Source organism: Sapajus apella, unplaced genomic scaffold, assembly GCF_009761245.1.
Source record: "Sapajus apella isolate SASKATOON/1434 unplaced genomic scaffold, GSC_monkey_1.0 scaffold126, whole genome shotgun sequence".
Classification (NCBI taxonomy): Eukaryota; Metazoa; Chordata; class Mammalia; order Primates; family Cebidae; genus Sapajus; species Sapajus apella.
The window spans coordinates 1,616,629-1,638,493 of NW_022437066.1; the positions used below are offsets into that span (position 1 = coordinate 1,616,629).

At 53.6% G+C, this 21,865-nt stretch overlaps 1 protein-coding gene across 10 annotated transcripts in view; it reads left to right on the forward strand.

The window, feature by feature from the left end:
- The window catches only part of SEC16A (SEC16 homolog A, endoplasmic reticulum export factor), a 34,556-nt gene that overhangs the window by 4,764 nt on the left and 7,927 nt on the right, over positions 1-21,865 (forward strand). For all 10 annotated transcript variants that reach the window (XM_032261736.1, XM_032261738.1, XM_032261741.1 and 7 more), the window contains exons 2-21: positions 609-745; positions 4,221-4,318; positions 5,643-5,769; positions 6,254-6,452; positions 6,578-6,752; positions 8,175-8,317; positions 9,253-9,314; positions 9,394-9,532; positions 9,858-10,103; positions 11,647-11,744; positions 12,532-12,613; positions 12,742-12,859; positions 13,056-13,167; positions 13,360-13,465; positions 14,927-15,067; positions 16,303-16,416; positions 16,681-16,873; positions 18,057-18,302; positions 19,150-19,232; positions 20,300-20,455. In XM_032261736.1, coding sequence (XP_032117627.1) covers positions 609-745; positions 4,221-4,318; positions 5,643-5,769; positions 6,254-6,452; positions 6,578-6,752; positions 8,175-8,317; positions 9,253-9,314; positions 9,394-9,532; positions 9,858-10,103; positions 11,647-11,744; positions 12,532-12,613; positions 12,742-12,859; positions 13,056-13,167; positions 13,360-13,465; positions 14,927-15,067; positions 16,303-16,416; positions 16,681-16,873; positions 18,057-18,302; positions 19,150-19,232; positions 20,300-20,455 — 2,775 coding nt within the window. The remainder of the gene's footprint in view (positions 1-608; positions 746-4,220; positions 4,319-5,642; positions 5,770-6,253; positions 6,453-6,577; positions 6,753-8,174; positions 8,318-9,252; positions 9,315-9,393; positions 9,533-9,857; positions 10,104-11,646; positions 11,745-12,531; positions 12,614-12,741; positions 12,860-13,055; positions 13,168-13,359; positions 13,466-14,926; positions 15,068-16,302; positions 16,417-16,680; positions 16,874-18,056; positions 18,303-19,149; positions 19,233-20,299; positions 20,456-21,865) is intronic.

Consider the following 21,865-nt stretch of genomic DNA (forward strand, 5'->3'; position numbering starts at 1 on the left):
AGACAGCGGCAGTGTCGAAGCGTTCAGGCCCAGATTAATGAATTCCGGCATGTACCTGAGGGGGACCTTCACATCTTCATGTGTCCACGTGGGCCCCCTTAGGGACAGATCTGTGGCCATGAATTGGTTGATGATGGGGCAGAAGCCTCCCGAGAATGAAGCATAGTCCCCTTTGGAGGCTGCTCCTGGCTGTTGCTCCGTTCACTGGGACCCCGGTTCTCTGACTTAACTGAGGTAGCGTCCGAAGCAGGATGCAGGGATTGTTCAGATCATGGCATCTCCTCATTGGAGCCATCAGGAAGCAGAAACCTAACAGCCCCTTCCAGAAGTCGCCGCAGCCCGCTGCGGTTGCCTGCTGACACGCTGGTGCCCTGGGCCCATCCAGGGAGGGGTCTCCTGAACAGGGCCAGGGCTGTGGGTGTGAGGCCGGCCCCGCTGCCTGTGGGGTGGCTGCCCTCGGAGGTCCGTGCAGTCGTGCGTAAGGGAAGGGCCACACTCAGTCCCCCCGCTGGAGGGCAGCCATCTGCGATGTCTCCAGCTCAGGCTGGTGGTTGGATGAGTTCGCTCTTGATTGGTATCTAATGCGGCCCACATGCTTCCTCCTACAGGACGTCTACGGTCTCTATGAGCCTCGATACAGGCCCTACGACAGCGCAGCGTCCGCCTACGCCGAGAACTACCGCTACCCCGAGCCCGAGCGGCCCAGCTCCCGAGCCAGCCACTCGTCAGAGCGGCCACCTCCCAGGTGCGGCCGTGCCCGCCCCGGCTGCCTGCCTGTCATACTCAGACCCATGTCTGTGTTGCTGGCTGTGGGGAGAACTTCGTGACTTGAAAAATTCTGTATTTGTGAGGAATCATACAAACTTACCCAACATGTGTACATTTTTTCAGTGTGGACAAATTGTAGATGTCTTTTTAAACAGAAATGAACACTGCCCGGGCAGTCATTAGCCGTGCTGGTTAGTTAGCATTTGGCCCCACCTCTGCGGGGCCAGACCCTGTACAGGGCTGCAAAGAGGCCACCTCTGACTTCTCTGTGAGCCCGTCTGGCCGAGCACATCTGTTGCTCCAGCCATTTGCTAATGAGGTATTCAGCCTCCCTAGAGACACAGCAGCTTTTCACCCGGCTCCGGAGGCATGGGAGGACTGGTCACTCAGGTCTAATCCTTAGACCTGTCAGGCTGGCTCCAGAAAGCAGGGCCTGAAAGCCTGTGTTTCCTTTTTTTTTCTTTTGAGACAGGTCTCCCTCTGTTGTCCAGGCCGGAGTGCAATGGTGCCGTCTTGGCTCACTGCAGCCTTGACCTCCTGAGCTCAAGTGATCTTCCCACTTCAGCCTCCTGAGAAGCTGGGACTACAGACATGCCCAATCAAACCCAGCTAATTTTCTTCGTTTTTTTTTTATAGAGATGAGGGTCTCACCATGTTGCCCAGGCTGGCCTCGAACTCCTGGCCTCAAGGGACCCTCCTGCCCTGGCCTCCCAAAGTGCTGGGATTACAGGCATGAGCCCCCACACCCGGCGAGCCTGTTTCTCCTTGACGTTGCCTCCTCTGCTTGAATGCTGGCAAGTGTCCCTGGCCTGCTTGTCCCCTGTACTGGCCAGCCACGCCTCTGTTTGCCATTACAGAAAAAAGGTTTGGAAAGACCTGTGGCGCTGTGCCTTCAGCCGTGAGTAAGCCTTCCTGCCAGGTCAGAGTCCTCCGGGCCGTAGAGCAGAGGAGGCTGTTGTGGATTTTCATTTCCGCAAGGGGGGTGTGCAGAGCCCTGAGCGGGGTGGGGTATGGGTCCCGGCTGCTGCACTTGGCTGTGCCTTCCAGGGCCTGAGCTGCACTTGCTCCTTGTCAGGTCTGAGAGTGACTGTCTCGCACATAGAGGTTCCCTGCAGGGGAATACTGCCTCAGCTTGGTGACAGAGAAGAAGCTAGTTGTCAATGAAGACTTGGTACCTGCACTTGTTTTGGAAAGGTTCCTCATGCTTATTCTTAGAGGCTTTTAGGAGGTGATCTGAAGACTAAGGCTCTGTCTGTGACCCTCTCCCATGCCACTGGCCCTGGCGTCCTCAGCTCTGAGGGCGCGCGCTGGGCCGTGTACAGCTGGATGTTCTAGGCGCCTTAGGAAGCTGGTGACGCTGTGAACCTTTGCCTTTCAGGAGGCTGTAGTTGTGAGAAAATTCCCAGTTGTGAGCTACTGTGTGTCACCCTGTCACCTGGGAAGTGGGGTTTGAAGTTAAGATCATATTCTGATTCAAAGCCTGCCAGGTCCAGGTGAGGGTGAGCAGGCAGGTGTTTACTAGAGCCCTGAGAGGCGAGAGCACAGAGGAGAGACAGCAGGGAGGGCTCCCACCCTTCGGTTCTCCTCCTGCTGGCCGCCCTGCCCGGCTCACATAGAAACCGATTCTGAGAGGCCAGTGGTAGCTCATGATACGGAGAGGCCTGTCACCAGAGGCGGGGTCAGGTCACCACCACAGGAGTGGCCTTGTCACTGGAGCCGCAGGCTTCCTCTTCCTTCCCGGGTTTGGATCCTGTGGCTGCCTTCAGCCCCGGTTTGCGCAGGCTTGAGAATCCTCTCTGCTCTTTCCTGTGCTGTGGCTGGGGAGTGCACGTCTGACGTGTGTTCCATCTTGGAGCTTGTGTGTGTCATGGACTCGCCTTTCTGGGCCCGGTGTGCTCAGATCCCCACAGGCACTGCCTGTCTCAGCCTTGTTCGCTTTTGAGACTGTGTCGCCCCAGGTGAAGGATGGGTTGGAAAGCTCAGCTGAGGAGGCGGCGGCTCCTTGGTTTCACCCCATGTCAGATAATTTCTCCAGAAGCTGCTGTGGCGCACGTGAATGTTGTGGACCCTAGAGGGCCGCTCAGGCTGTCGGTTGACAGGGCTCATTACTGTGGCTGAGCAGTTGGATGTGGGGGCGATCGGGCTGGGCCCCGTGCCGCCCAGCGACAGCCCTGTCTATGCAGAGCTGCTGCGCCGGCCAAGTGACCAAGCTCAGTGGGGTGTGTGCAGCTCCCACGATGCCTCCTGAAGGGGCGTGGGAAGAGTCACTCTATAAATATTGTATGAAAATTATAAAATGCTCTTAAGTCTTTTCAAGGGTCTTTTTTAGGTCTCACTCTGTTAGCCAGGCTGGAGCGCAGTGATGCCCTCGTAGCTCACTGCAGCCTCAAAACCTGCTGGCTCAAGCCATCCTCCTGCCTCAGCCTCCGAGTAGCTGGGACCACAGGTGTGTGCTACCATGCCTGGCTAATGTTTTATTGTGTTATGGAGATGGGTCTCACTACGTTTACCAGGTTGGCCTTTCAGGAATCTTGAAAGCACCGGAAGGTCTGATACTGATCATTGTACTAGATTGTTCTTTCCCTGTAGCCAGAGTCAGGATCATGGCTTGGTCTACAAAACCAGCCTTTCTGATACCACGTCAGCTCCAGGAGACCTGAGGGGACGTGGGGCCATCAGAGTCCTACTCCAGGAGCACACACAGGCTCCGACAGGCAGGAGCACACGCACAGGCTCCGACGGGCACCCAGCGCATGTGTGGGAAGCACCAGCAGCCAGTGGTCTGCGGTGGAGGCTGTGAAGCTGGCATTTTTGTTTGAATGAGTCAGTGAGGCTGGGCACGGTGGGTCACGCCTGCAATCCCAGCACTTTAGGAGGCTGTGATGGGTGGATCACTTGAGCCCAGGAGTTCGAGACCAGCCTGGCAACATGGTGAAACACTGTCTCTGTGAAAAATACTAAAAAATTAGCTGAGTGTGGTAGCACGTGCCTGTAGTCCCTCGGAAGCTGCAGTGCGAGGATCCCTTGAGCCCAGGAGGTGGAGGTTGTGTTGAGCTGAGATCACGTCACTGTACTCCAGCCTGTGCAACAGAGGGAGACCTGTCTCAAGAAAAAAAACCTCAGTCCGTTTTGTGTTCTGCTGAGCATACTATCAGAAATTCTGGGACCTGTTTAGCATTGACTTATGTTGGCGACAGCAATGAGAACACAAAAAGGGTCAGTTCTTTTTGGCTGAATGGCTCTTAGTTATTTTACCAGGATAAATTTTAACTAGCTGTATGGTGGGAAATGCCACAGTCTCATCCTTGCTACTGTTTTGGATTTTCTAATTGGAGTTTTTGTACAACCAAAGTGCTTTGATGAATGCCTATTGTTTGGGAATTATTTGTATTGGCTGATGTCACACTTTAAGAAATAGGAAATTTGTTTTTTAACAGGACTGTGTTTTTCAGGCAGGGGTATCCTGAAGGGTACTATGGTTCCAAAAGTGGATGGAGCAGTCAAAGCGATTACTACGCAAGCTACTACTCTAGCCAGTGCAGCTACGGAGGTACGTTGAGGAATCCCAGGCAGCTGGCCCAGCAGGGGCCTTGTGCGAAAGACACCAACGACGTGCAGCCCTGGCCAGGCAGCACCTGCTGGTGACTTCCAGGAAATGTCCCCTTTTGTTAGTCTCTTCTTTATGAGCCAAAATACTGAAAATACTTTGTATTTGAAAACAATTATGTTGATATTTTTCATTATGGAATTATATCTTAATTATAGCTTGAATGCATTTTTGTCATATTGGCAGATTTCTCTGATTTTCTGGCAAAGCATAACCATCAGCAGTTCGAGAGCTGCTGTGTCCACACGTGCCTCCGTCAACATAAACGGATGAAAAGGAAATGAAATGAAAAACCATCTCCTCCGTCCCACCGGCCATGTTTCCCGTGCTCCTGGACCACAGGAGGCTGGCAGCTGCTGCCTGGGACAGTGTGGACATGGGCTGGGCCCAGTGGGCAGCGTCCTGGGTGCTCCCTGGCGGTGTCCAGCTGCAGCCACGCTGCCCTCCATGCAGCATGTACGGCACAGTGGCCGTGTCCATGGGAAGAGCCTCCCCCCTTTACTCTTGCCCTGGCTGTGGCCTCTTGTGCTCTGGGCCCATGAAGCCCCTCGGCAGATATCAAATATCCTCTTTGATATTTGCACCTGTTTTAAATACAGATTTTAAAAAGAAGGACGTCTTTAGAAACGATGATAAAAGACCTTTTAAGAACTTCTTCATAATACTTATTAAAAATACTTGCTGAAAATGATATACCAGTTTGTTTATAGCCCTTTTAAAGTAACCTTATGATATTGAGATTATTTTTGAAAACCTTATGAGTCACATCGAGGAGAAGAAATAGTAGTAAAATTTACAGTCAGGGGATTAACTAGTAAAAAGCAGTAACCGCGAAAGAGAACTGGCTGGGCACAGTGGCTCATGCCTGTGATCCCAGCACTTTGGGAGGCTGAGGTGTGGGAGAAGTGCTTGGGCCCAGGAGTTCAAGACCAGCCTGGGCAGCATAGCAAGACCCCATTTCTGTTTAAAAAAGAAAAGAAAAGAAAAGAAAAATGACTTAATAAGTCATTTAGCATATTTTCTAAAGATATTTTCTTTTTAATCTAAAACACTGGTATTGAAAGAAAAATCAGCCAGTTGCCATTAGGTGGCTGGGCCCTGCAGGTCCCATGGCTTCCTGGTATGTGTCTGCTTTCCAGGAGAGAAGTTAGGTTTCTCAAGGAATCCTTGAGCATTAAGTCCTGGAGTGGTGTCGCTGCTTTAGTGAAATCCGAGGCGCAGCTTCTTTTGTGTGTTACTGTATTGATCATTAATTCCTGGCTCACAGATCCAGGTCACTGGGATCGTTACCACTACAATGCTAGAGCCAGGGACCCCCGCACCTATGACCGGAGGTACTGGTGTGAGGCGGAGTATGACACGTACCGGAGAGAGCACTCTGCCTACGGAGACAGGTTGGTGGGGCGCCCCCGGCGGGAGGAGGCCGGGAAGCCGGGACGTGCTGGTGCCGCTCTGCCCTCAGGTCTGGGTTGTAACAGAGAGCTGTGGTACTTTGTGGGAGCAGCTGCCTGATGTTTTGGTCCCTGTCTGAAAGGAAGGAGGAACCAGAGCCTCCCAGGGTTCCCAGCTTGGGCTGGTAGAGGAGGACCGGCCTCAGCATGAGGAAAGTTCAGCCCCTCAGGAGCACTTGGGAGTCCAGGCTCACTCTTTCTCATCATCCTTTCTTCTCTGTTGTGTCCTGCAGCCCAGATAAGTGGCCACACTGGGGCCACATGCGTAGTACTTCTCTACGGCCGTGCGTCAGAGGGGTCTGAGGGTGGGCGTGGTGTGCTGTGGCTCAGCCCCAGGGGTCTGCTCAGGCTCCTGGGCAGCTGTGCAGCACCTGAGGACACGGCCTCCCGAACTTCATCCCCCGACTCTGTCCCCGGCTTCCTCTAGGCCTGAGAAACGTGACAGCAACTGGAGATATGACCCTCGCTTCACGGGGAGTTTTGACGATGACCCTGATCCCCATAGAGACCCTTATGGGGAAGAGGTGGACCGGCACAGCGTCCACAGCGAACAGTCGGCGCGGAGCCTGCACAGCGCACACAGCCTGGCCAGCCACCGCAGCAGCCTCAGCTCCCACTCGCGCCAGGTGCGTGGCGGCACCCACAGACACGCAGACAGCTGTGTTTACAACCACTGTCCTTTTTGCAGTACACCTTAAGTTTTACTGCTTGCTTGGGGAGCTGATTCTGCCCGTTTGCTTTGTTTTCTAAGAGTCAGATTTACAGAAGCCACAACATGACCGCCAGTTCCTACGAGGCCCCACTTCTTCCAGGCTCCTTTCATGGTGATTTCGCCTACGGCCCCTACCGCAGCAATTTCAGCAGTGGCCCGGGCTTCCCAGATTATGGCTATCCTGCAGACACCGCCTGGCCGGCTTTGGAGCAAGGTGTGTGCTCAGCAGGATGGAGGGATGCCGGGTCACCCCGCTGGGGCGCCACCCAGCCCGGGATCCGAACACGGAAGTCAGGGCTGGGACTGGAATTGCGATGACCTGGCCTGGCTCCTCCCTGCGGAAGAAGGATGGCTCTGTCCCAATCCGTCCTTCCCAGAGGCAGAGCATGTCAGGACGGGCCGACACTGTCTCTTTGATTGCAGTTTGGTCTCAGGCCTGAGAGCTGACCTGGCTGCCCCATTGTGTGCTTACAGTGTGACTCTCCGGACAGTCACGTTCAGGCTCTGGGCGGCCCAGTCACATCCCCATCACTGACCCCTTCGCTCAGCAGTCTTGCAGGAGGGAGCTCCTCATTCCCCTTGGAGACTCCGTTCCTGCAGCTGTCCTGTGTGTCGCAGGCAGACTTCCCTTCTAGGATGCTCACGTGCCTTTTCTTGGAAAACTGCAGAAATATATGTAAAGTTACAGAATTTAACAGTGGATTGAATTCCCTTTTTTTTTTTTTTTTTTTTTTTTTTTGAGACAGAGTCTTGCTCTGTCGCCCAGGCTGGAGTGAAGTGGCACAATGTCGGCCCACTGCAACCTCCACCTCCCAGGTTCAAACGATTCTCCTGCCTCAGCCTCCCAAGTAGCTGGGATTACAGGTGTGTGCCACCACACCTGGTTAATTTTTGTATTTTTAGTGGAGACGGGGGTTTGCCATGTTGGCCAGGCTGGTCTCGAACTCCTGACCTCAAGTGATCCATCCACCTTGGCCTCCCAAAATGCTTGGATTTCAGGTGTGAGTCACTGCACCCGGCCTTATTTTCTTAAAGTATTGTTTCAGTTTACAATATTTTTTTATTTCTTTTTATTTTATTAAGAGACAGAGTCTTGCTCTGTCACCCAGGCCGGAGTGCAGTGGCACGGTCACGGCCTCGATCTCCTGAGTTCAGGTGATCCTCCTGCCTTGGATTCTCCCAGAGTGCTGGGATTCCAGGCATGCACCACTGTGCCTGGCTCCTTATTTTCTTTCTTGCTTGAGGAGTTTTGCTGTCCTTTTTGCTGCGTGCTGCATGCTGTGTGGTCATGGCAGTCTGAATTTGCTTTTGTGAAACTGAGAGAGCTCGGGAGTGGGCCAGGCCCGGGAGGAGCAGGTGCCCTGAGCCCCAGGACAGTGTCATGAGGGTGTCACAGGAGCTGTCTCGGTATACAAGGGAATAGCTCTCGTTTTTAATGAGTCAGATGTTTCTCTTTTCCTGATACATGCTAAGTCCTACCCGTAAGCATGATGTTAAACAGCTGTTGACTTAGAGCTGGAAGTTCACCCTGGTGAATCTTAACACAGGATTTCAGTTGTGTGAGCACAGTGAAAGTCTAGCCTCGGAAGCATCAGTGACAACCTGATGGTTTCTTTTTCATTTATTTTAAATGTAGTTTCATCAAGACCAACTTCTCCTGAGAAATTTTCAGTGCCTCATGTCTGTGCCAGGTTTGGCCCTGGCGGTCAGCTTATCAAGGTGATTCCCAATCTGCCTTCGGAAGGACAGCCGGCCCTTGTCGAGGTCCACAGCATGGAGGTAATGGCGCACGCAGAAGTGCGGCGTCCCTGCGCTGCCGCCCGGGGAGCTCCGTCCGTTTGTCATCTTCAGCTGCCAGTTCTTGTCTCTGGATGTGTGTTCTTGGAAATGTTTACTCCTGTGAATATTCAGTTTGTAGGGTTTTGGCTCTGTTTGGTGATGTCTTTTTCTTCCTAGAAGGCAGTATCGTAAGCATCTGCCTTAGATGTTAGACTACACATTTTCTGTCCTCGTTTTGGGGACGTTTGCTTTATTGGTACTTTTCAGTGATGGATGTAGCGGGTGGGCCTGGCACTGCCCATGTGAAAGAGGCGGGTGGGGTGGATGGGCGTGGTGTTGCCGAGGTGAGGGGGGCGGGTGGGGTGGGTAGGCCTGGGGCTGCGGGGGTGAGGGTGGTGGGTGAGAGGGTGGGTGGGATGGATGGGCCCGGTGCTGTAGAGGTGAAGGGCGCTGGTGGAGGTGGAGCAGGTGTGGTGGATGGGCCGGGTGTTGCTGAGGTGACGGGAGCTGGTGAGGGAGGCAGGTGGGATGGATGGGCCCAGGGCTGCCAAGGGGAGGGGGGCATGTGAGGGTGGCGGGTGGGGTGGATGGGCCCAGCGCTGCCGAGGTGAGGGGGTGCTGGCATGCACCTCCTCCTGCAGCTTCTGCAGGCCTCTTCTGTCGCATGTGTTGGGATTCTGCTTGAGGCTCTGGAGAGAAGAAATGGATCTCACTGCTTAAAATAAAGTTTGAAATCATGCCTGTGGCCCAGACAGGCCATGCTCCACGTAACAGCCTTGACAGACCCTTCACCCGCTGTGGGGAGGGGCGGGACGGGTGGGGCAGTGGGCGGGCCGTCCTCTCCTCTCACAGGCCGCATTTGTGCCTGGCTTGGCCAGCCATGCAGCCGGGTGGATGGGCGCTCGCTGCCGCTGACCTGTGGCCCTCTCTCATAGGCCCTGCTGCAGCACACATCCGAGCAGGAGGAGATGCGGGCGTTTCCAGGACCCCTGGGCAAGTACGTTCCTTGTTGAGGTGTTTTCTTTGCCAAGCCCGGCCTGGCAGACACCGCTGCTCACTGTCTGTTCTTTCTGCAGAGACGACACCCATAAAGTGGATGTTATTAATTTTGCACAGAACAAAGCCGTGAAATGTTTGCAGAAGGAAAATTTAATTGACAAGGAGTCTGCAAGTCTCCTTTGGAATTTTATCGTTCTCCTCTGCAGGCAGAACGGGGTGTGTTTCTTTTTACTTCTAGAGCGTTTCTTCTTGTTGCTTCATTTTGTCTTGGGAATGCTCAGCCTCCCTGAGGAACTGGGCGGGATCTGCGTGCCCAGCTGTGGAGCCTTGAGGGCTCCCTAGGCAGCGCACCCTAGCAGCTGGGTGCGGACGGGGAGAGAGCCTGCGCTTGGGTTGAGAGGAGGTTTCAGCCCAGCCCTGCCAGCCTCGGGGAGTTGCGGGTCCGGCGAGGTCCAGGGTGGGACTTCATGCCTATGGTGGTCTCACCCGTCCTCACTGGAGAGCCTTTTGTTCTCCTTCCTGTTCCTCTCGACTCAAACAGACCGTGGTAGGGACTGACATTGCGGAGCTTCTGTTACGAGACCACAGAACAGTGTGGCTTCCTGGGAAGTCGCCCAATGAGGCCAACCTGATTGATTTCACGAATGAGGCAGTGGAGCAGGTGGAAGAGGAGGAGTCCGGCGAGGCCCAGCTCTCCTTCCTCACTGGTGGTCCCACGGCTGCAGCCAACTCGCTGGAGAGAGAAACCGAGAGGTTCCGGGAGCTGTTGCTGTATGGCCGTAAGAAGGTGCGTCCCCGTTGTGGCGCGTGTCCACTGGGTCGGGCCTGGTGGGGGATGCACTGTCCGGAGGGACGCAGCCCATCGGGAGCATCCACGCTGCATGTGGTGCTTTGGGTCTTGCAGTTCCCGGACAATGCTGGACCCTCCCTCGTGCGCTGTCCTTCTGGAGGTGTTCATGTCGGTTTCCTTCTATTTCCAGTGTTGGAGACCTGCAGATTCAGTTTTCAGTCATTTAACAAATGCACATGTTGAGCACGGGCTGTGCCCCCCGCCCGCTATGTGTGCTGAGTCTCAGATACAGCTTGTGTGAGAGACGTCGTGGCATTCTCACAGAGCCAGGCTTGAGTACACAGCCCAGAAGTCATTGGGTGTTGGGAGGATGCCCTGAGCCCAGTAGAGGCACAGTGTGTGGGAAGGCCGCTGCCAGGTGGGCAGCGCGTGCATGTAGCGTCCAGTAACTGCAGTCACAGCCAGGGGCCCAGGGCAGGCGGGCGTTCTGAGACAGGAGCCTGCTCTGGGAGAGTAGGGTTTAGGGGTCCATAGTGACCACAGCAGGGACAGTGTGTGCACAGGAGGGCCTGTTTAGGGTGCATGATGTCCACTTTGGACACGTGGAGCAGGAGAGAGGCCCGCTCATGGGCATGTGTGGCCCTGAAGAGCAGAGATATTGGATAGGCCCAGAGCTCGCTCTCCTCTCATATCATGATAAATTCAGAAAAGGCATATTTGACCAGTAATTTTTTTTTTTTTTTTTGAGACAGGGTCTCACTCTTGCCCAGGCTGGAGTGCACCAGCGTGATCACAGCCTCCTGGGTTCAAGCGATCCTCTCCCGTCTCAGCCACATGCCGCCATGCCTGGCTAATTTATTTTTTTTGAGACAGAGTTTTGCCATGTTGCCAGGCTGGTCCTGAACTCCTGGCCTCAAGCAGTCCACCCGCCTCAGCCTTCCAAAGTGCTGGGATCACAGGCGTGAGCCACCGTGCCCAGCCTGATCAGTGTGATTCTGTTATGGGTGTTTTATAACTGGTTGAAGTCATGTCCCCTGTTAGCTTTTATTAACCCCTTCTTTGACTGTAGCATTTTTGCCTCCTAGCCAGAAGTTCTAAATTATACCCCAAGTTACTTTGGCGAAAGGTGAGGCTACCTTACTGAAGCCACTGTCTACATTGAGAGGATATTCACGGAGGCCTTCTTTTGGAACTGGGGAATTGACTTGAGCGTGTTTCTCCGTGGACAGGGCAGTGTGGCAGACAGCACTGTGTGGCTATCCCTGTTTGTGATTAGCGTGCTTGTGTTTTATGCTGAAAACGGGTCATAAAAGCAGTGAATACCTACAAATACCCACTACCACGGGGACTTTAAAACTCAGGAAAATAATGAAATGCTGACATGTCTTGAATCTCCAAATGGTGAATAAGTGTGTTTTTGAGGCCGTTGGGTTGTCTGTGTGTTTGCTGCTGTGTGAAGACACACGGCCTGTTGCCTGTCGTGACTCATGTCATGTGAGCCCCTCCGATAACTCACCAAGGCCCCTGAAATGCCTTGAAGGATGCTTTGGAGTCTGCCATGAAGAACGGCTTGTGGGGTCATGCTCTGCTGCTTGCAAGTAAGATGGACAACCGGACGCACGCCCGAGTCATGACCAGGTACAGTCCCATGGCGGCCCGGCCCAGTCGAGAGCCCCGTTGGCTCCCTGCAGCACGCGGCGTCCGCACACTCGGCGCAGGCGACAGGCGGATCTCACTTGGCTCTGCTCTCCCACACAAGCTCGGGCTTCCTTGACCTCCAGGCTTCCTTGGGTCATACTGCAGAGAGCTTAAAAAGTTTCTTATTAACTGCATGGTTCTTAATATTTCATTTACAATCTCAGTGAATTCCTTTTGTCTTCGTCTTCTGTAACTTTTTTTACATTCTGGGTTTTGCTCTGTTGCCCAGGATCTCGACCCACTGCAGCCCCTGCCTCCCAGGTTCAAGTGATCCTCACACCTCGGGCTCCCAAGTAGTTGGAATATGCATACTTTGCCTATGTGAATAAGTCTAGTCATTACATCAGAGGGCTGAGGTTGGGTTTTTAAAAATTTATTATTTTATTTTATTTTGAGATGGAGTCTTGCTCTGTCGCCCAGGCAAGAGTGCAGTGGTGCTGTTTCAGCTCACAGAAGCCTCTGCCTCCTGGGTTCAAGTGATTCTCCTGCCTCGGCCTCCTGAGTAGCTGGGATTACAGGAGCAGGCCACCACACCTGGCTGATTTTTATGTTTTTAGTAGAGATAGTAAGGCAGTTTCACCTCGTTAGTCTCTAACTCCTGATCTCAGGGGACCTGCCTGCTTCGGCTTCCCAGAGTGTTGGGATTACAGGTGTAAGCCACCGCGCCCAGCCGAATTTGTTTTTAGCTGAGCCAGCATACGGTCCTTCTGTGTTTATGTCTGCCTAGGTTTGCCAACAGCCTCCCAATCAACGATCCCCTGCAGACTGTCTACCAGCTCATGTCCGGGCGGATGCCCGCCGCGTCCACGGTGAGTGGCACTGCCCTGTGGCGGCTGTGGAGTTGCTTCCTTCCCCATGCTGGTGACCCCGGCTGTGTGGAGTTGGAGTGCTGCTGGCTTCCAGGAACGAGGCTTTGTTTCATTCTTCCTCATGTTAGTGCTGTGGAGATGAGAAATGGGGAGATTGGAGGCCGCATCTCGCCATGGTCTTGTCCAACTTGAACAACAACGTGGACGTCGAGTCCAGGACGATGGCCACCATGGGCGACACTCTGGGTAGGTCAGGGCGGAGACGGGTGTTGGGCCTCACACATGGAGCGCTGAAGGCTCGGTTGTCTGCAGCATTGGCAGGAATCACAAGAACCCGGCCTTCTTGGTCCAGCTGGTGTCTCGAGTGCCTTCTGTGTGCACCCTTAACTTCCACGAGCATTCCCGGCCGCTGAGGCTCCGCCTGTGTTTCTTCTCTCCCCAGCTTCCAAGGGCCTCTTAGATGCTGCACACTTCTGCTACCTTATGGCCCAGGTTGGATTTGGGGTTTATACAAAGAAAACTACAAAACTTGTTTTAATCGGATCAAATCACAGGTAAAGAATCAAGTCAGTGTAGTCCTGTAAGTTTTCCTTTAAAAGTAAAAAAAAAAAAAAAAAAAAATCCTTCTCTAGTTAATTTAGAAATGGCCAGAACCGTGGTTTTGCTTGCGAGTGATTTTCTCCAAGGCTGGTTATGACAATAATGGTCCATTTTTCTCAAGTCAAAGTAATTCCCTTTCTCTGTAGTTTACCATTCTTAAAGTTTGCAACCAATGAAGCGATCCAGAGGACGGAGGCCTATGAGTACGCCCAGTCCCTGGGGGCCCAGACCTGCTCCCTGCCCACTTTCCAGGTAAGAGGTGCTGCCATCCTGCGGCGGAGCAGGCACACAGTCTAACAAGCTTTTGGTTACTTAGATTGTTGGATTTGGTTTTTTTTTTTTTTTTTTTCTTTGAGTCTGAGTCTCGCTCTGTCGCCCAGGATGGAATGCAATGGTGCAATCTCAGCTCACTGCACCCTCTGCCTCCAGGGTTCAAGCAGTTCTCCTGCCTCAGCCTCCCAGCAGGTCCACGCCACCACACCCAGCTAATTTTTTTTTGTATTTTTTGGTAGAGACGGGGTTTCACCATGTTGGCCAGGATGGTCTTGATCTCTTGACCTCGGGATCCACCCCCACTCAGCCGCCCAAAGTGCTGGGATTACAGGCGTGAGCCACAATGCCCAGCAGATTTTTTGAATTCTTATGGAAAAAATGGTGTGATTTTTTTTTTTGAGGGGGAGGATGTTGAGAAGACATTTGATCTGTAATGCTAAGAAACTACATCGCGTTGAGTTGAGTATTTCCGTTTGCATTTGACTTCAGGTACTTTCATGAGCCTTTTTTGTTTGTTTGTTTTTAAGGAGACAGGGTCACACTCCTTTGCCCAGCCTGGAGTGCGCTGGTGTGATCACTCCCAGGCTCAAGTGACTCACCTCCGCCTCCAGAGTGGCTGAGACTACAGGCATGCAACACCGTGACCCACTAGGTTTTTTATTTTTTTGTAGAAAAAACGATGTTGCCCAAACTGATCTTAAACTCCTGGGCTCAAGCAGTCCTCCTCTCTCAGCCTCCCAAAGTGTTGGGATTTCAGGTGTGAACCACCACGCCCAGCCCGTATGAGCTATTTTTAATATTTGAGGGAGGTATTCTCTGATGCAGTATGAGGGTAATATGTATAAAATATGTAGGGGGGGACTCAGTGGCTCACGCCTGTAATCCCAGCACTTTGGGAGGCCAAGGTGGGTGGATCACCTGAGCTCAGGAGTCAGAGACCAGCCTGGGCAACCTAGCCGGGTGTGGCAGCATGCGCGGGTATTCCCAGCTACTCAGAGGCCGAGGTGGGAGGACGGTGTGAGCCCAAGAAATTGAGGCTGCAGTGAGCTGTGATTGTGATCACTCCAGCCAGGGTGACAAAGTGAGACCCTGGCAAAAAAGAAAAAAAAATAAATAGACTCAAGTATCTAGAGAACGTCTGTGGGGCAGCTTGCGCTGCCCAAAAGGCAGTGGCCTCAGTGCGCGCAGTCGGGACGCTGTGGCTGTGAGAGCCAGGTGGCCACATGAAAGGGACGGGGGGAAGCAGAGTGATGTTCTTACCAGCTTAGTCCTTGACTTTGCTCTTGAAATCCCTCAGGAACAGGGACTAGGACTTCGGTCAGCGGGCATGGGGGGAGGGCGACAATGGTGAGTGACGCGTCCTGAAGAGTCCGCAGCTCACAGGACGATGCTTGGACGTGGGAGAGCCACGGGACAGCAGGGCTGCGTCTGTCCTTTCAGGTGTTTAAGTTCATCTACTCCTGCCGCCTGGCGGAAATGGGGCTGGCCACGCAAGCCTTCCACTACTGCGAGGCCATCGCGAAGAGCATCCTGACGCAGCCGCACCAGCACTCCCCGGTGCTCATCAGCCAGCTTGTGCAGGTGCTGCCCCCCACCCCGCGCAGGCACGGAAGGAGGGCTTCCAGGGCCCCTGGGCATCGGGGTGGTGTCCTGAGGGCTCAGATGCGCATTGTGGTAGGCGCGTGGAACCTGCCTCTTGGGCAGGTGAAGATCTTTGAATGGCTTTGTGTGTTGCCTCTTCGCGTGGGGACTGTCAGGCACCGTCTGCCAGCACAGAACATTGGCAGCGAGTTACACCATCAGAAGGAACTGTCTAGGATACTCTTTTTTTTTTAGATGGAGTGTCACTCTGTCGCCCAGGCTGGAGTGCAGTGGTGCAATCTCAGCTCACTGCAAACTCCGCCTCCCAGATTCAAGCAATTCTCCTGCCTCAGCCTCCCGAGTAGCTCAGATTACAGGCGCCCAGCACCACGCTCAGCTAATTTTTTGTACTTTTAGTAGAGATGGGGTTTCACTATGTTGGCCAGGCTGGTCTTGAACTCCTGACCTCAAGTGATGCATGCATCTGCCTCGGCCTCCCAAAGTGCTGGGATTATAGGCATGACCCACCACGCCCGGCCAGGATATTCTTATTTTGAGGCAACTTAGTCTGGTGGTCGATAGCTTAAGTGTCCAGAACTCAGCAGCCTTTGTTTGAGCCCTGGCTGCACCGCTCTGGCCTTACTTTCTCCCTGTAAAACGGAGGCGGCGTGACTGGCAGAGAGAGTGGGCGACGCCATGCTCCCTTCACCTCTGGGCAGTAGTTGCATTTGTAAGAACCTGCTCATGGGATACCCAAAAAAACTTATTAAGTTTTTAGACCCATTTTTAGACCCATTTCAAAGTGGAGAGAATCATTCGGTCCTCATCCCCACATCAGTGGTTACAAACACAAGGCCAAACTTGGGTTCTGCTCCCCACCCCCACCCCGCTCTGCATCCCCCAGATTCGGACGCTCTCAGGTGAGTCCAGCTTTTTTGGAGTCAGGTCCACATGGTCACTTCGCAGCCTTGGGCCTGGCCTGTCCCACGTGGGGCCAGCACTGCCCACCCAGTGCATGTGGGCGGAGAGGTCACCTACAGCAACTTCTCACGGTTGCCCAGCGTCCAGTGCTGGGTGTGTCACTAAGCACATGCTGGAAACGTGTGCAGCTAACTAAACTTCATCTGCAGTGTAACGCTGCAGCTGCATTGCCCCCAGAGTCGGGGCATTTTGAAGACGGCTCACTTGCCATCACCTGGCGGTGACAAGGCCCTCTGATTTCCACCCGTGTCTAGATGGCTTCCCAGTTACGACTCTTTGATCCCCAGCTGAGAGAGAAGCCAGAAGAGGAGTCCTTGACCGCACCTGCCTGGCTGGTTCACCTGCAGCAGGTGGAGCGGCAGATCAAGGTACAGCCTTGGCTCCGAGTGGCACGGAGGCGTTTGGCAAGGTGGTTTCTGTCCCTGTCATTTTCACACTGACAGTACCTAAAGACAGCAAAACTATAGATGTGTGCCTACTAGAGCTCCCTAATTCCCCAGAAAAGGCGTGGCGTGCCTCCTATTGTCCTGAGGTGGGGACGCAGCAGTGCGGTGGTGGCGGGTGGGCAGGCGGGCGGGTGTCTGCTGCAGTGCCATAGGCTACTTCCACAGGTGGGCCTTGTTCTCCCTCAGGAGGGGGCCATGGTGTGGCCTCAGGACGGAGCCTTCCCACAGCAGTGTCCCGGCACGCCAAGCTCCGAGGTGGAGCCGTTGGAGGGGCCAGGAGTCAGTCAGCCAGTGGCCCTGGGGATCGCCAACCCACTGCTGGCGGTGCCCACGCCGAGCCCTGAGCACTCGAGCCCAAGCGTGCGGCTGCTGCCCTCAGGTGAGCCCAAGCTTTCTGCTGGCTGTGGCCTGTGCTCTTGTTTCCTGAAGAACTGCTTTCAGATATGGACTGTTGAGGCAGCATCTCGCAGCACCACGGTGCTCCTCGGTCTCCTCCCATCTTTCCTTCGTGCTTTCTTCCCCGCTGAGGCCATGGAGACTCATGGCTTTCCATGTCCGTAAATGCTCATGAGCTGGCAGTACTGCCCTGAGCACCCACTGCCTGCTCAGCCTTCCCGCTTGCCTCTTGGGAGTCTCAGCCACACTGTGCTGCCCTCGGCTGTGTCCTCTGCAGCCTGCTTCTCCCAGTTGGCCCCATCGGAGGAAGGGTCAGCCCAGTGCTCCTAGGAGTCAAGTCCAAATGGCCTCATGTGCTTCTCGGCTTCCTCAGTGAACCTTGCGAATGCCCGGATGAGCCCGGCTCCTTCCTGCTCACTGCCTACTTCTGCCCCAGACCCTCCAGGGTCTCCCTGTCTCCTGTAGACAAGCCAGGGTCCTCATGATGGCCACAGGCCCTCCAGGATCGGCCTTAAGCCCTCCTGCCCTGGTGCCATATCCACTCCCATGCTGGGCACCAGCCACACCCCTGATGTGGGCCCACGGCCTTGCTGCCCACCCTCCTGCCTGACATCCACCCCACTTCGTCCTCATACGCCATTACCACTCCCTGGTTGATTGCACTCCTTAGCACTTTCTCTTCTCACTCAGTTTATCTGTCCCCATCCCCATGGGGACCCAGCATTTTTGTTCTTGACGCATCAGGGGCCTAGCGTAGTACTGACAGGCAGCAGCCCTCCCTGGTTTTATGTCGAGTTAGAGGAATGAATGAATGAATGAATGAGTGGCCTGTTTGACCCCTGGCCATGGAGGAGAGGACTCAAATGGAGCATAGCTTTGTGCCAGGCGGCCACTGTGGGCTTACATCTAGGCAGGCTGTGCCCTGGAGCCGGCGTGGTGCTCAGTGACTACGCAGGTGTTCATCCTGCCCCACTCCTGGAAAACGAAGTGAATGTTCCACTTTTTTCCAAACCACTGATGGTTCAGATGGGACAGTGGCTTCAGGGCCTTTGGCTTTACTGGATCTCCCTTATAAAAGCAATGTGGCTGTGCAGACTAACCTGTCCTAAACGTGTCTAGCATCAGCTCCTTCCAGTGACCTCCTCTTCTCCACTGTTCCCATGCAGCTCCGCAGATGCTCCCTGACGGCCCATTGGCCAGTCCTGCCAGTGTGCCAATGTTCCCAGTGCCACCGCCCCCAGGGCCCCTGGAGCCGGGTCCTGGCTGTGTGACCACAGGGTCTGCACTTGGCTTCCCAGATTCCTCCAGGCCTGATCCTGCAACTCTGGGCCTGGGGCCTGGCCTGCCGCCTGGCGTGCCACCTCTTCAGGAAAGGAGACAGCTGCTTCAGGAAGCCAGGAGCCCAGACCCAGGTGGGGCTGCGGAGACGCTGTCTTGCGAGCAGAAGCAGTGTTGGGCGTGGGGTTTGGTGGAAGAGATGGAATTTATTTGACCTTGAAACAAGCTACTTAACTTGTCTTAACGTAGACCAAAATCCTGGCAGTTAGTAGTCTGGATGGCTTAGGAGTCTCGCCGTGATAGCAGGTTAGCAGTAGCTTCTTTTGTGAGTCGGCTTTTTATGATGTGAGGCTTAAATGGCTGTTCAGGGCAGGGCACGGTGCCTGTGGCTGTCCCAGGATCTGTCTTCAGACGGTCCTTCTGAACGCCTGGTGACACGCACGGGGCAGGTTATGAACTTCTGTCTGGAAGTCAGTTTGGTGGATCTTGTCCCTGGTATGTGTCTATATGGACGAAGCAAAACATAAGCCTGACTTTAAAGAATAAAAGAGTTGGCTGGACACAGTGACTCACGCCTTTAATCTCAGCACTTGGGAGGCCAAGGCAGGGGGATCACCTGAGGTCAGGAGTTTGAGACCATCCTGGCCAACATGGTGAAACCTTGTCTCTCCTGAAAATACAAAAATTAGCTGGGAGTGGTGGTGCGTGCCTGTAGTCCCATTACTCAGGGGGCTGAGGCCGGAGAATGGCTTGAACCTAGGAGGTGGAGGTTGTAGTCAGCTGAGATCGAGCTGCTGCACTCTAGCCTGGTGACAGAGCAAGGCTCCGTCTCAAAAAAAAAAAAAAAAAAGTCACGCTGGCGTGGTGGCAGCTGGGTGGGAAGGCGGTGCGCCTCCTGGTCTGCGCCGCACACACGTCCTGCCTCCTTGCGTTCCGCTCCGGCAGCACGGAGGTCTCAGTCGCTGTCTTTCCCGTTGACAGGGACGGTGCTGCAGGAGGCGCCTGTTGGAAACTCACTCTCGGAGCTAAGCGAAGAAAATTTTGCTGGAAAATTTGCTAATCGGGTACTTCGTCACATTTTCTTCAACTATTTGTTTTCCATAAAGTTCATCTAGTGGGCACCCAGACTCCTTGTTGAGGTGTAGGTAGGGTGATGGTGGTGAGGACTGTGAAATTGCTTCTTAAAGTGAAAGTGCTTCTAAGTAGCTTTCATCCTCCAAATATAAAGAGTTGGCGAAAACACTGGTAGGGAAAGATGAGGAAGAGATCATTCGGTAGCGTAGAAACAGTTACTTTAGGAGAAACTCCGAAATATCATCAAATCCCCTTATTAATTTTAATTCTTCTAAAATGGGCACCTTCCCGGATTTATACATCTCTTTCTCTTTTTTTTTTTTTGAGACACAGTCTGGCTCTGTCACCCAGCTGCCTGGAGTGCAGTGGTGTAATCTCGGCTCACTCCAAACTCTGCCTCCCGGGTTCGAACAATTCTCCTGCCTTCAGCTCCCGAGGAGCTGGGACTACAGGCCTGTGCCAGCACGCCCGGCTAATGTTTGTATTTTTAGTAGAGACGGGGGTTTCACCATGTTGGTCAGGCTAGTCTTGAACTCCTGATCTCATGATCCACCCACCCTGGCCTCCCAAAGTGCTGGGATTACAGGCGTGAGCCACTGTGCCTGGCCATCTGTTTTTCTACAGAATCTCTAGTTTTTTTCTCACAAGAGGATGTCCTGGAATACAAAAGAATTTTTAACATTTTCACTGGTTTTCCTGAAAGTGAGATTTGTCTGATCAGACATATTTGGTATAAATACCTCCTCTATTTGCTCTGCTCCTAGCCTGGAGGGATGGTTGCTTTTATACAGACTGCATTCTGGAACCTTCCTTACAGATACTCAGCTCTTCATGGGCCTCCCATCAGTAGGCGATTACTGTAGTTTGAACTTGAATTAGGTCTTTTACCCTTTACAACATTATGTTCCCAGAAAAGCAAAAATGAGGGTTGAACTATTAAAAACTGGGAATGGAACCAGGAATAAATATTTGTAAAAATCACTGTATCTTTGAGACGCCTGCCGCCCGCCCTGGCCAGTCTTACCCTCAGTGAGTGCTCACGCTCCCCTTCTTCCAGCCGCTGATCTCCAGTGAACGCCCGCGTTCAGAGGTGCCCCCAGGGTGGGATCATGCTGACTCGGGTCCCACGCAGCCACCTCTGTCTCTCTCACCCACTCCCGAAACGAAGAGACCCGAACCAGCCGCCAAGAAGGAGACGAAGGACGCTAAGAAGGTAGAACAGCGCCGCGTGCACCTGCGGCCGGGAGGGTCTGGGCAGGGGGCTCGCTTCCCAGCGCACCGCCCTCATTCAACTGCAAGCTTCACCTTCTGAATCAAACAGCTGAGTTCGTGAAGGGCGCATGGCATGTTGGGTGTCTGTGTATTGGTGCCCTCAGATAGCTGCCCACCCACGTCAGCATGGGGACACGGCCTGGCTCCCAGAGGTCCCCTCTAGGCATTGCCTTTCAGTCACACCTGTAAGGGGCTAGACGGCAACCACTCCTTTGTCACTGTGGTGCGTGCCTGTCACAGGCTCCCGGATCCTTTCTCCTAGTTGTGGGCGTTGGGACTGCTTTCCATGTGGGGCTGGAACCCATCAGGCCTAGGAACCTTCCTGCCTGTCTCCTGGGGAATGTGCATGTTTTTCTGAGGCACATGCCGGGGAGTGGAGGGCTGAGGTCGCAGGATGAGCCTGTGTTCAGCTTTAGGAGACGCTGCTGAGCAGTTGTCCTACATGGCTGGACCAAGTCACATGTCCTGCAGCAGAGGACACGGGCCCCAGACGTCCCTCGTCTTCACCAGCACTGGGCAGTGGCAGGCCCTTCACAGCTGTTGGGCTGGGTTGATGACATCTCATTGTGTCTCACTCTGCCTCTCCCCAGCGAGGTACGACGCTAGCACCTTCTCTGCCTGTTCCATCTCACTGCGCTTTTGAGACAATGCTTGTTCAAGTCTCTGTCCGTTTTGGTTTCCATAAAGATGGGGTCTCACTATGTTGCCCAGGCTGATCTCTAACTCCCGGGCCCCAGTGATGCTCCTCTGCCTTGTAGCTGGGACTGCAGGTGCAGCCACCACACCTGCTTTCCTCTCTTTTTTTTTTTTTTGAGACAGAGTCCTGCTCTATTGCCCAGGCTGGAATACAGTGGCACAATCTCAGCTCACTGCAACCTCTGCCTCCCAGGTTCAAACCATTCTCTTGCTTCAGCCTCCTGAGTAGCTAGGACTACAGGCGTGTATGTACCACCATGCCCAGCTAATTTTTTTTTTTTTTTGTATTTTTTTTGTATTTTTAATAGAGACGGGGTTTCACTATGTTAGTCAGGATGGTCTCAGTCTCCTGACCTCATGATTCACCCACCACAGCTTCCCAAAGTGCTGGGATTACAGGTGTGAGCCACCGCACCCAGCCTCTTCATCTTTAATGGAGTTCTCTTAGTGACCTGCAGAGGTCCTTTCTGTATTGTGGATGTAGACACAGTCATCGTGATAGCATCTGCTGATCTCTAGATTGTCTTTTTATTTGTAACGGTATCTTTGTTTTTTTTTTTTTTTTTCTTTTTTTGAGGCTGTGTCTCGCTCTGTCACTCAGGCTGGAGTGCAATGGCATGATCTTGGCTCACTTCAACCTCCACCTCCTGGGTTC